This window comes from Hyperolius riggenbachi, chromosome 1, assembly GCF_040937935.1.
Source record: "Hyperolius riggenbachi isolate aHypRig1 chromosome 1, aHypRig1.pri, whole genome shotgun sequence".
Classification (NCBI taxonomy): Eukaryota; Metazoa; Chordata; class Amphibia; order Anura; family Hyperoliidae; genus Hyperolius; species Hyperolius riggenbachi.
This window is the reverse complement of record NC_090646.1, coordinates 511093526-511105709: the sequence shown is the minus strand read 5'-3', so window position 1 is coordinate 511105709 and position 12184 is coordinate 511093526. Positions and strand designations below refer to the sequence as shown.

At 42.4% G+C, this 12184-nt stretch overlaps 1 protein-coding gene across 3 annotated transcripts in view; it reads left to right on the top strand.

Moving 5' to 3' along the window:
* Positions 1–12184, top strand: part of TMEM132B (transmembrane protein 132B) — a 799707-nt gene that overhangs the window by 555932 nt on the left and 231591 nt on the right. For all 3 annotated transcript variants that reach the window (XM_068243776.1, XM_068243784.1, XM_068243791.1), the window contains one exon: positions 3433–3619. In XM_068243776.1, coding sequence (XP_068099877.1) covers positions 3433–3619 — 187 coding nt within the window. The remainder of the gene's footprint in view (positions 1–3432; positions 3620–12184) is intronic.

The following is a 12184-nucleotide window of genomic DNA, read 5'->3' as shown; positions in this document are numbered from 1 at the left end:
ATGAGCTCAGACAGCTTAAGTGGTTTGTTCTACTCAAATCAGCATTTCCTGGTCCATTTGGTGCTATTTATAGAAGCAGACGCTGTAGCAGAGCCCTGTACTGTACCATGTCAGCCACTGATAAAGGCAGAAAAAGGAGAAATTACTGTGGCTTATTTCATTGGCCAACAGAATGTAGCTATAAATATTAAACAGCTATTCATCAGGTGCAGCATTTTTATTCCGGTCCTATGCAGAACACTTTACCCCTTCCCCCTCACCCCCTTCAATAAAACAAAGAATTCCTAAAAATAACAGTAAATAAACTATCGCTTAAAGAGGAACTCCAGTGAAAATAACATAATGAAAATAAGTGCTTAATTTTACAGTAATTATTTATGAATAATTTAGTCAGTGTTTGCCCATTGTAAAATCTTATCTCTCTCTGATTTACATTCTGACATCTATCACTTGACGACATTTTTATTGCTGACAGGTGATGTCTGTGGAAAGAGATGATGCAGTTTTGGCAGTTGGAAACAGCTGTTATTTCCCAGAATGCAGCCAGGCTCACAGACAGGAAACTGTCAGGACCATGGCCCTGACATCACACTGTGGGAGGGGGTTCACCACAATATCAGCCATACAGGGCCCCCTGATGATCCGTTTGAGAAAAGGAAAAGATTTCTCATGGGAAAGGGGGTATCAGCTACTGATTGGGATGAAGGTCAATCCTTGGTTTCGGTTTTTTCTTTAATTTTAGGTAAAATGACACAGCCCACTGAATAAAGTGTTAACTCCTTGCTAACCATTTCTGCCTTGTTTTTCCAAACACATTTTTTTCCACATATATTTCAGCTGTTATCATTTCATAACACTTTAGATCCAATAAAATGATTGCATCTATGCAAAATATAATTGATAAGAATGATTAATTATTTGTGATTTTTTTAAATCACATTCAATCATTGTATCAAACAGGAAAGTGGAAAAATTGTATCTGTGTCCTAAAACATTCAGATGATCAGTTTAGAGTTTTATATATTTATTCTCTGCTATTGTCTTGGCACCCCTGCCAACCCCCTAATTGCATTATTATGAGGAACCTATGTGTCTTTGTAGGATAAAAGGTATGGCCCATATGCAATAAACTTTTTCTCCTGAGTTTTCGCCTATGTGATATTATCACACCTTAACAATAAAATGCATTTTAAGCTACCAGGAAGCAAGTAAATACTCATTACTTTGATATTACCTTTTTACCTACTTTTTGGTACTTTTTCAATTGCACAGTGATTAAAAGATGTTTTAAAGAGAAGATGAAAAATTATCTCCTAGTAGAAAACTCATGAGAAAAAAGGTAATTGAACAAGGGCCATGGTGTAGTTGGTTTGAGCCATTGCTACTTCTGGTACTGCAAATTGCACATTCTGTGCCTTTAAATTTGCAGAGCCATTTATTAGTCTTGTGCTGTTTGGTCACAGCACCTACTATTTCATTCACTATCTTGTGATGGTTACGATAAAAGAGTTTAATTTTCACCTTCACAACTTAGTGGTGGCCAAGGAGCCCCCTACCCAGTCATCTCGCTGCAAGGAGAGCTGTGACTGCTTGTGAAACCACTGCCAATGTGAGATGACCCTTAGTTTGACTTATGTTGAATTGTACCAAGCCAGAAAGCTTTAAATGTTATACTGATAATTCAGAAGCCAGCATTTTAGAATTAAGAAAACTGGATTTGTTAGGTTGGCATCTTCAGAATATACTTAACTCAGTCTATTTACCTGTGCTTTATGGGAAGGGTACTCTTTACGGTTCCATGGGGAGCAAGCTTCAAGATTTCTGGAGCTTTATTAACAGCTTCATTGCAGTCTTTCACAGGCCATAGAGTACTCCCCGAGCACTATTCCCACAGTTCTGTGAATGTTATAAGCTGTTTCCAGAGGTTTATGATCAGCTGGCAATGGTTCACAAGGGAATACACATTAGCTCACTAATCACTTAAAAGAATAAGACAGTTAATGCTTCCAGATTTCAAATACGTGAAGAGCACCTGTCATCTTAGGTTTGAAAAATATAACATTTATGGCACATTTTTAGTAAAAAGCCGGACTAGGAGTACAATGTACAATTATTGCTATTTTTTCTTAATTAAATGTAGCTATAAAGCTTTGGCCTTTTTTTTCTATAGCATGAATGCCTGTGGCGGTATTTAAATTAGTTGTTGATGTAGGCTAGGAAAAGCTTAATTGCGTACGATCATTCTGAGCCAATCAAGAAATGCTGGCAGTCGAGAACATTTCTGTACTACACTTCAAGCACAGAGATGAAGAACGAAGGATTTCTTAATAAGTTGCTGATATTTTGCTGCACAACCCCAAGATTACTCATCGGAGGTATACAAATAATTTCTCTTAAATATTATAATTTAAAACTATCTCCTTATTTCAGTTTGCAGTCATTAGAAATGGTCAGCAAGATGCTAATAATTGTGTCATCCATGCATGCATTGCTGATTGTATGCAGCCCCTCGGCCAAACCAAATGCATTTCCTGCTTGGTGGCTCGATAGTGTAATGGTTAAGGGCTTTGCTTCTGACTCTAGGTGACCTTGGTTTGAATTAGTCTTGGCTCATCCTGTTCAGTAAGCCAGCACCTATTCAGTAAGGAGTCCTTGGGCTAGACTATCTAACACTGCTACTGGCTACTAAGTGCACCCTAGTGGCTGTAGCTCGTGTACTTTGAGTCTACTAGGAGAAAAGCGCAATGTAAATGTTATTTTTCTTGGTTTGAATGACACCAGTTCCAATCTACATGAAAGCCTAATGTTTTTCTATAGCTATGTAGAAAGATATGACTGTTGTCTCCCGACACAATAATTTATTATTGTTTACTGATGATTGGCCTACGGACATGTTATTCTGGTAAGCAGCTTGTTCTGTCCCATAGAGAAGGTGAAAGATATGAAGCAGTGGTTGACCAAAAATGATACGTCGGTGTATTAGTGAAGAGGAAATCATTGATGTTGGGAAACAGAGGGATTCCCAGTAGTCATGCTAGATAGTCTGTGACAAGTGACTGACCAAAATTGTACATGAGAGACAATAAGAGAAAAGTTCCTGAGCAAATCAAACAAGGTATTCTAGCGGCAATTACACTGGAAAAGGTGCTGATGTCTCAAGGCCATCTGAGAATGTTTAGTTTGACTCCTAATCGGAAAGTGTGGCAAGCACACTAATTAGAAAGATTGCTTCTTTCAGACAGGTATAGAAAAAAGGCCTGTGAGTCACCTGTGATAAATTAGAGCTATTGCAGAATTGATTAGATGATTTATGCTTTGATCACTGCGGTAAAGATGGAACATCCATGCTAATTCATTACCATGAGGTTAGGCTGTTATTTATGTTTGCAGGAGCTGTGTTCAAAGCAGTGACATTTTCTCAATTTCTTTCAGAGCCAACGACTCGCTTTATGAAATTCTGCAGATGGACTTTGAAATGGACGTTAGCGGTGGCTCGGCTGGGGCCCAGCAGATTACGTGGCAGGTGGAATACCCAGAGGAGGATTCTGTCAGCGAACTTGTGATTTCTGAAATCTTTGTCAGCCAAACAGCATTTACAGGAATCGTTCCCATAGCCATGGTACAGTACAAATCCTGTTTATTATCTGCCTATGAGTTCCGCACAGCGTTTAACTGCAAGCTTTGACAGCTACGCTTCTCTTGAACTATCAAGAGGCTGAGACAATTTCAGTATTTCTTCAAATTGGTTTTCTAAACAAACTGCAAGTGTCTTTATTACTTGGAAGCCCCCTTTGTAGAAATATCGAGAACCTCCTCCACCCCACCCCAACATACAAACACATACACAGTTCCAGGTTTCAGGTAGAATGGAAGCTGTAATTACTAATTACACCACCTGCTGGTGGAGTCTGAAATTATAACTTGAACATGAAGCATGAGGAAAACCATTCATTAAATTGAACCCGAGGTGAAAATAAACTGATGAGATAAACAATTGTATTTATCCTCCTACTCCTAAAAATGACCCTATTTTTAGATATCCCATGGTTTTATTTTATATTTGACATTTACAAACTAGATTGAATGTTTTGTTGCCTCTTTTCAGTTTCAGCCTAATAAGTGTCCCAGAGTTAGAAGAAGGTCAATAGTTCATGTATTTTATCCCCCTCTGGCCTCAGAAGCTGTATTCTGCCATGAAAACTTTGATGGCTGTAATTTTCAGTGAGTTTTACTATATGCCCCTACAAGGTACTGACAAGACAGAAGCTGTCACTTCCATGCCTAGAAATTAACTCTTTCAGGCAGCAAAATAAGACAAGTAAAACAGCCCAGTTATTAGTATGTTTTGCACTGTACATACACATGTTTATCTCATCCTGTCATATGTCGCCTAGGGCACACTTTAAGCTGTTTGGACACTAGCCTGTGAAATGTAAGGATCAGTTTGCTAATTGTCTACATTTGTTTATACCGAAAAATGGGATGCATATTCTTATTACAGTACAGTTGGAACAATTCAATAATTAAAATTATTGTTAAAATACCAGTAATGTGCATCATATAAAATGTAGTGTTGGCAGACATAGGCTCTCTCTTGCACTGGTCTGAGTAGGTCGTGTCCACCATCATGCGTACTTCCAGTGTCTCCAGCAAAATAAAGCGCGGCCCCATGATGCACACCACATTGGATCATAGCTTTTCTCCCACACAGATATATTATTGAATTCCTTTTTTCAACAAATTCTTGATGATTCCAACAAATAAAAAAAAATAATATATATATATATATATATATATATATATATGTATACATATATATATATATATATATATATATATATATATACACACACAGTATATTCTAGCGTATAAGACTACTTTTTAATCCGTAGTCAGGGCTCGTCTTATATGCCGGGTGTCATTGATGCCGGGTGATACGCCCTATCCTGTAACCGACTCTCAGATCTCGCTGCTGAGGACTGTAGTGAAGAACATGTGCGAGATCTGAGAGGCATAGAGGGAGGTAAATAGGATACAAGGGTGGGCCAGAAGGGTGAAAGAGGTGTGTTTTATGGGCACTGCGCAATCTATTCTTCCATACCACTCTGATAAACAGGGAGACAAGGAGAACTGACCAATCCACTTAGAGAGAGGGAGAGTTGACCAATCCAACCAGTCAATCGGCTATATGCTGTTATATACTGTGTACCACATAAAGTATAGCACCAGTAATCTGTTCATACATAGAACCAGTTTTTTTAATTTTTATTTAGTGTGCATTGGAAGAGGGGGGTAGTCTTATACAGTGAGTATATCACAAACTCTGTATTTTAACTGGAAAAGTTGGGGGGTCATCTTATACGCCCAGCTGTCTTATACAGATAGGTTTACTTTATGGTACTTTTAGGACTTGTTTCAAAAGCCGTTAATTTTTTAGGTGACATTCATATTAAAATAAAGAAAATGTTAAAGTGTTTGCAAACTTTTAAACATCAGATGAAACTAGGGAGGAGAGCTATGCAATCCCCTCTCCCAATTCTGTTAGAAAACATATCGAAGAAAAAACAAGGAACTGTAAAGCAGTAATGATCGTAATCAGCTAATTACGATTACGCAAAATTTTGTGTACATTTTTGCATTTACGCTTATATGTAATTACAAATTGTTAATTCAGTTGATTTCATATAGTGATTCGTAATTTCGCTTAAAATTTTGCATAATTTTGTGCCGACTTTGGCAGTAAGTAGCAAAGCCCCCATGCATGGTAGTGACACCAAATTTGCTACATATGTTGAGGAGAATAGTGGGTACAATTAAAAAAAAATAATCTTCCAAAAAAAAACCTTTTAGTTTTTGAGAAAATCAATTTTAAATATGCAAAGAAAAAGGTTTTTAAACTAAAAAATGACAGTTTAAAAACCCTTTTCTTTGCATATTTAAAATCCATTTTCTCAAAAACTAAAATGTCTTTTTTTTAAAACTGTTTTTTTGTAACTTGTACCCAGTACTAACATTTGTAGTAATTTTGGTAGCAATAACATGTATGGGGGCTTTGCTATTAACCGCTAAAGTCAGCCCAAAATTTTGCAAAATTACATGAAAAATTGTGCGAAATTATGAAATATTACTATTACTTACGACATCATTACAATTTTCCCTGAAATTTCACATTATGATTACAATGCGTAAATGCAAATTTTGATGCAAAATTTCGGCCCACCACTGCTGTAAAGTCACTATTTCCATTGCCTGCTAGTCTGCCCCAGAGGTTAGTTATAACATTACAAGTCTGTGTGAGAATCCGCTTAGCTGCCTGTGCAGGCAGGCAGCTTTTTGACCATTGTTTAAGTTTGCATGCTGCAGGACTCTGGAAAGAAGAGCTTCTGTCAGTTTTGCAGCTTGTGCTTGCAGAGGAATTTGCATACGTTGTCATGCAAATTGCCTGGTCACATTCATTGGAGGCGTGTACTATAAGTACTATGTCTTTCCCACAATGCTTGGCTGATCATAAGGAGTCTTCCTGTGAAACACTCTGGAGAGTGTCAGCCATGCTCTTTGTTTGAAGATCAGCTTAGAGTAATTCCTGGAAACTGTGCTAGGCAGGTTCCCTAGTGCAGTTAGGATTGTTTATCTATTTGTTTGTTCTGTTGCTATTGTCCTGTCCCAGCGGTGGTCGACAGGAAATGGTTCTGATCTCTGTTCTTGGAGTATAGCTGGTGCAGCGGTTGCTACCAGCTATCTCTTCTGATCTGTCTCAGTTGGATCACGCTGGCATCTTGCGCTAGCGCTGTGGATCCTTCTGTTCTGCTACTCTGTACCTGGATCGCGCTAGTCACTTTCGCTAGTGCTGTGGATCCTTCTGTTCTGCTACTCTGTACCTGGATCGCGCTAGTCACTTTCGCTAGTGCTGTGGATCCTTCTGTTCTGCCTCCCTGGATCACACTAAGCATCCTGCGCTAGTGCTGTGGATCCTTCTGTTCTGCTACTCTGTACCTGGATCGCACTCGCTTCGCCCTAGTGCTGTGGATCCTTCTGTTCTGTCTTCCTGGATCGCGCTAGCCACTTTCGCTAGTGCTGTGGATCCTATCTCTCGCTTGTCCCTGTTTTCGTGTGTCTGTCTTGTCTGCTACGACCGCTTGCTGGAGGCTCGGTGAGGTAACCGTTAAGCAAGCGTTCGCGTCCTCTGTTTCATGTTTGTCTGTCGATGGTTAGTTAGGCGTGCTTGTCTCTATTGTGCTTATCACGTGGAGATCGCGCATAACCGCGTGCACTGTTGCGAATGAGTGCGGTGTTCGCGGTTAGCTAGCGTTTGTTATTTTCCGCATCTCCTCATTGTATGATTTGCTGTGCCTTTGCTATCCTCGTATTCTGTTCTGATCTGCCTTGTGTCACTTCTGGCAATCGCCTTTCTTGCGGTTGCGTTTCTGTTTCGTATCTGCTGTTGTGTGTGCGCGGTCGCAGGGTGGCGACTAGATTGGCGCACACACATACAATCTGTCCCTTTGCTCGTTCTCATTCGCAATCGCTTCTCTTGTGATTGCGTTCTGCGCTTCGTACAATTCCTGTCTGGCATTTGTGGAGGTACAGGGGATTGGTTCCTCTGCACTCCCCAGCGCCATCTGCCGACAGGAATTTCCCTCTACAGGTGTGTAGCACCTTTTGCTGGGTGCCTGCAATTATACGCTTGTGGAGGATTTCCGCCGTATCAGCGCACGCGTTGTGCGCTGCTCACGGAGAAAGTTCCACAATCGTTACAGTATGACCAGCCCAACCCAAAACCCCAGTGTAGACGGAATTTCTGATTTGTACGATTTTGTCGAGTTTGGGTCCTGTGTCTTTAAGAGCTTTAAAAGGCTAAATTCAGAGACCAAGGCGGAATTTCTTTCTGAATGTGTGAGGTTTTGCCTGAATCCCTCCTTTCGGATTTCTGATCCGTCCACATCAGCTCTTCTGTTTGCCTATGTGCTCTTAAAAGACGATTTGTTCACCTGGGCATATGATGTGCTAAAAACCAATTCTTGGAATGATAATCTGTATCAGTTTCTTGCAGTGATATTCTTTCACTGGTTTAAACTGCCTGGCTTACCACCTGTTCTGATTGAGTGTGTAGCTGCTGATAAGTCAGCTGATCTTTCCCTTCCATGCAAAACCTTTCAGTATGACAATCAGTTCAATGTGTCTGTTGCCACTTCAGATTTTAAACAGCAGACATGCAAAGTTGCAAAAAAGGGAAAAACTAAAAAGCGCAAGCATCTGAATAAAACACTCCCTAGTGATGTGTATAATGATGTTGCTCAATCTCCAGGTTTTTTGCCCCAATCCAAAGCTTATGTGGATCCTGCTATAGGTAGGATCGCACACTATATTAAAGCAGTTAAAAAATCTGTTCTTGTTCCTGAACTCCACCCATATGGAGATTATCTAGATACTGGCCTGTTTGAACCCCCATTGGCCTCCTGGGATGTTGGGGCCTTGCTGGAGGAATTCGATTTTGATTGGAAAGCCTTTTGCGATTTTTACATCGCAAAAAGCAAGGATGTCTTGGATGCTTGTCTCGATTCTATGTACCTTCTGATTGATTCCGATGAATGTGACAAGGATGATGTGGATCTGGTGATCTATGTGTGGCAGACGATTTTGGATGAGTTGCACACACACCAACCAATTGATTCCAATAAAGTGACATCGTTGTCGGATGATTGTTCCTGCCTTTCTGGGGTAAAGCATGTGAGTCTTGACTTTGTGCAATCTGAAATGAATGAGTGTGCCGCTGTGGTTGATTCCTGTGCGAATCCTGAAGGATTCTCTCCTGACAGTGTGCAGTTTGAATCTGTGCGATCTGATGCCTGTTTCTCGGATGTTCCTGCAGATTGTGATCGGCATGAGTCTGCCGGTTTCCTCAAGGATGTGTGGGATCCTTTGTCATTTAGTAACAGATCTTTGAGATCTTCCGTCTGTGACCCTGCTATGGGGAAAATTTCTCGACTATGCAGCGTCAAAAGTAAAATTAATATGCCTAATAAAGTTTATCCTGTTGATGTCACTATTTCTTCTGCAAATGAGTCTCTGTCTCACCCTGTTCACGCCTGTAAGGACCCGTTGCCTGATGTCAGTTGCTCCAGTGTTTCGGTCCTAGATGCCTTGCAGTCTGCTCCGCAGATCGCAGAGGTTTGCGCTATGGAAGCATCAGTTTCACAACCTAAAGTGAGTTTTGATTCGCAGGTTTTGCGTTCTGATTCCTCGGATTCGACATTGTTAGCCGAATCTAAGAGTGAGACAGTGCTTCGGTTTTGCGAATCTGATGCTGAACCTTCTTTGCCTTGTTCAGAGACGCTTTCTCTGAACCTTCCCTGTACATGTTTTCCTTTCACACTGACGTTTGTGAGCCCCTTTCTTGCTCTGAGGGAAGTGCTGATTCTGCACCCTGTACTCTGGATGAGTCAATGTGGCCTTGCTTAGAATCCCCTGCAGTGTCCCTAGAGGCTCGTCTAGGTATTGCCACTATACTCACCTGTTTTTCTGCAGTTTTGGAGTTACAAGCTAGTTTGACTGCCACACAGAATTCTGGGTACAGTGAGAATGAAGTTAGGGAGTCAGTGTGTGTTCCAGTAAATATTCCTGTACATCCCGCTAATTATGATGAAGTTCAGTCTCAGGTTATGGTGGAACCATTGCTGGGACATCTGCCCTGCCTGCAGGAGGTATTTCATGTTCAGCCCTGTAACATGGATACTTCAGAATCCTGCTTAGAAAACCTGGAAAATGATGTTCCTGAGGTCTTGTTTGATGTTCTGGAGGTCTCCGAGTTCCTCCCAAAGGGTGCAGAACTTGTGGGAGATGTCTCCTGCCCCCCAAGTCCTTCTGAGGTGTTACCCTCTTCCGTGGGCATTGCTGCCTTGCTGGCTACCTTTTCAGCTCTGGTGGAGCTTCAGTCATGGGTAGTCAATGATGAATTTCTGTGAGATACCATTACAGTCATCGAGATCTCTAAGCCTGAGACCGAGTTTTCTTTTGAAATACCAGTACCCGTGACCTCTACTCGTGATGATTTTCTGCCCGGTCCTGGTTTTGGTCTGGTCGTGCTGGACTCTGAGGTTGGCAGTTCCCCGACATGTCCTGAGGTTTCTCCTGTGCTGGTGTACCCCAGTGTGCTCTGTGACCCAGAAAGCCCATGTGTGCCTCGGTTACCAGCGTACTCAGATGCTTCCTTGGTGGAGACATGTTCTGATTTAGCCTGCCTGCTTGCATGCCCAGAAGTGGTCCCTGAAAGTCTTGATCTTGATGGGTGTCCTCGTAATTCTGAATTCGGAATTGTCATTGGTTCCATGGGGGTTCTTGGTAATTCTCCATGTGAGCCTGGTGATTGTTCTGCCCTCTTGGGATCTCTGTGGAGCTTCAAAAGGTTCTGGGAAATTCCGGGAGAAATTTTACTTGGTACCCTGGATAAGATCAACGGTGGCTTTTGTGTTTTAAGGGACACTTCGAACAGGTATTGTGGCAAGTTTGGTATTTTCGGACACTCCTTGAAAGGTGGTGGGTATTGTCTGGAGGGTGTCGATGGCTTCCTCTCTGGTATCCACAGTCCTGATGGGTGTTACGCTGAGACTTGTAGTGCTGATGGGCATGTTTCGGTGGCTTCTGTTTCCGATGAGGTCAGTTTCGAGTGGACTGACTCTGGAATTGGACCTTGTCGGGCTGTCCCGACCTTCATGAGTCTTCTGTTAAAATGGTTTGGAGATATCAGTTTTGAGGGTTGTCTGGAATTCGACCCTAGAAGGGGGGGTACTGTGAGAATCCGCTTAGCTGCCTGTGCAGGCAGGCAGCTTTTTGACCATTGTTTAGGTTTGCATGCTGCAGGACTCTGGAAAGAAGAGCTTCTGTCAGTTTTGCAGCTTGTGCTTGCAGAGGAATTTGCATACGTTGTCATGCAAATTGCCTAGCCACATTCATTGGAGGCGTGTACTATAAGTACTATGTCTTTCCCACAATGCTTGGCTGATCATAAGGAGTCTTCCTGTGAAACACTCTGGAGAGTGTCAGCCATGCTCTTTGTTTGAAGATCAGCTTAGAGTAATTCCTGGAAACTGTGCTAGGCAGGTTCCCTAGTGCAGTTAGGATTGTTTATCTGTTTGTTTGTTCTGTTGCTATTGTCCTGTCCCAGCGGTGGTCGACAGGAAATGGTTCTGATCTCTGTTCTTGGAGTATAGCTGGTGCAGCGGTTGCTACCAGCTATCTCTTCTGATCTGTCTCACTTGGATCGCGCTGGCATCTTGCGCTAGCGCTGTGGATCCTTCTGTTCTGCTACTCTGTACCTGGACCGCGCTAGTCACTTTTGCTATTGCTGTGGATCCTTCTGTTCTGCCTCCCTGGATCACACTAAGCATCCTGCGCTAGTGCTGTGGATCCTTCTGTTCTGCTACTCTGTACCTGGATCGCACTCGCTTCGCGCTAGTGCTGTGGATCCTTCTGTTCTGTCTTCCTGGATCGCGCTAGCCACTTTCGCTAGTGCTGTGGATCCTATCTCTCGCTTGTCCCTGTTTTCGTGTGTCTGTCTTGTCTGCTACGACCGCTTGCTGGAGGCTCGGTGAGGTAAGCGCTCGCGTCCTCTGTTTCATGTTTGTCTGTCGATGGTTAGTTAGGCGTGCTTGTCTCTATTGTGCTTATCACGTGGAGACCACGCATAACCGCGTGCACTGTTGCGAATGAGTGCGGTGTTCGCGGTTAGCTAGCGTTTGTTATTTTCCGCATCTCCTCATTGTATGATTTGCTGTGCCTTTGCTATCCTCGTATTCTGTTCTGATCTGCCTTGTATCACTTCTGGCAATCGCCTTTCTTGCGGTTACGTTTCTGTTTCGTATCTGCTGTTGTGTGTGCGCGGTCGCAGGGTGGCGACTAGATTGGCGCACACACATACAATCTGTCCCTTTGCTCGTTCTCATTCGCAATCGCTTCTCTTGCGATTGCGTTCTGCGCTTCGTACAATTCCTGTCTGGCATTTGTGGAGGTACAGAAGATTGGTTCCTCTGCACTCCCCAGCGCCATCTGCCGACAGGAATTTCCCTCTACAGGTGCGTAGCACCTTTTGCTGGGTGCCTGCAATTATACGCTTGTGGAGGATTTCCGCCGTATCAGCACACGCGTTGTGCGCTGCTCACGGAGAAAGTTCCACAATCGTTACAGTCTG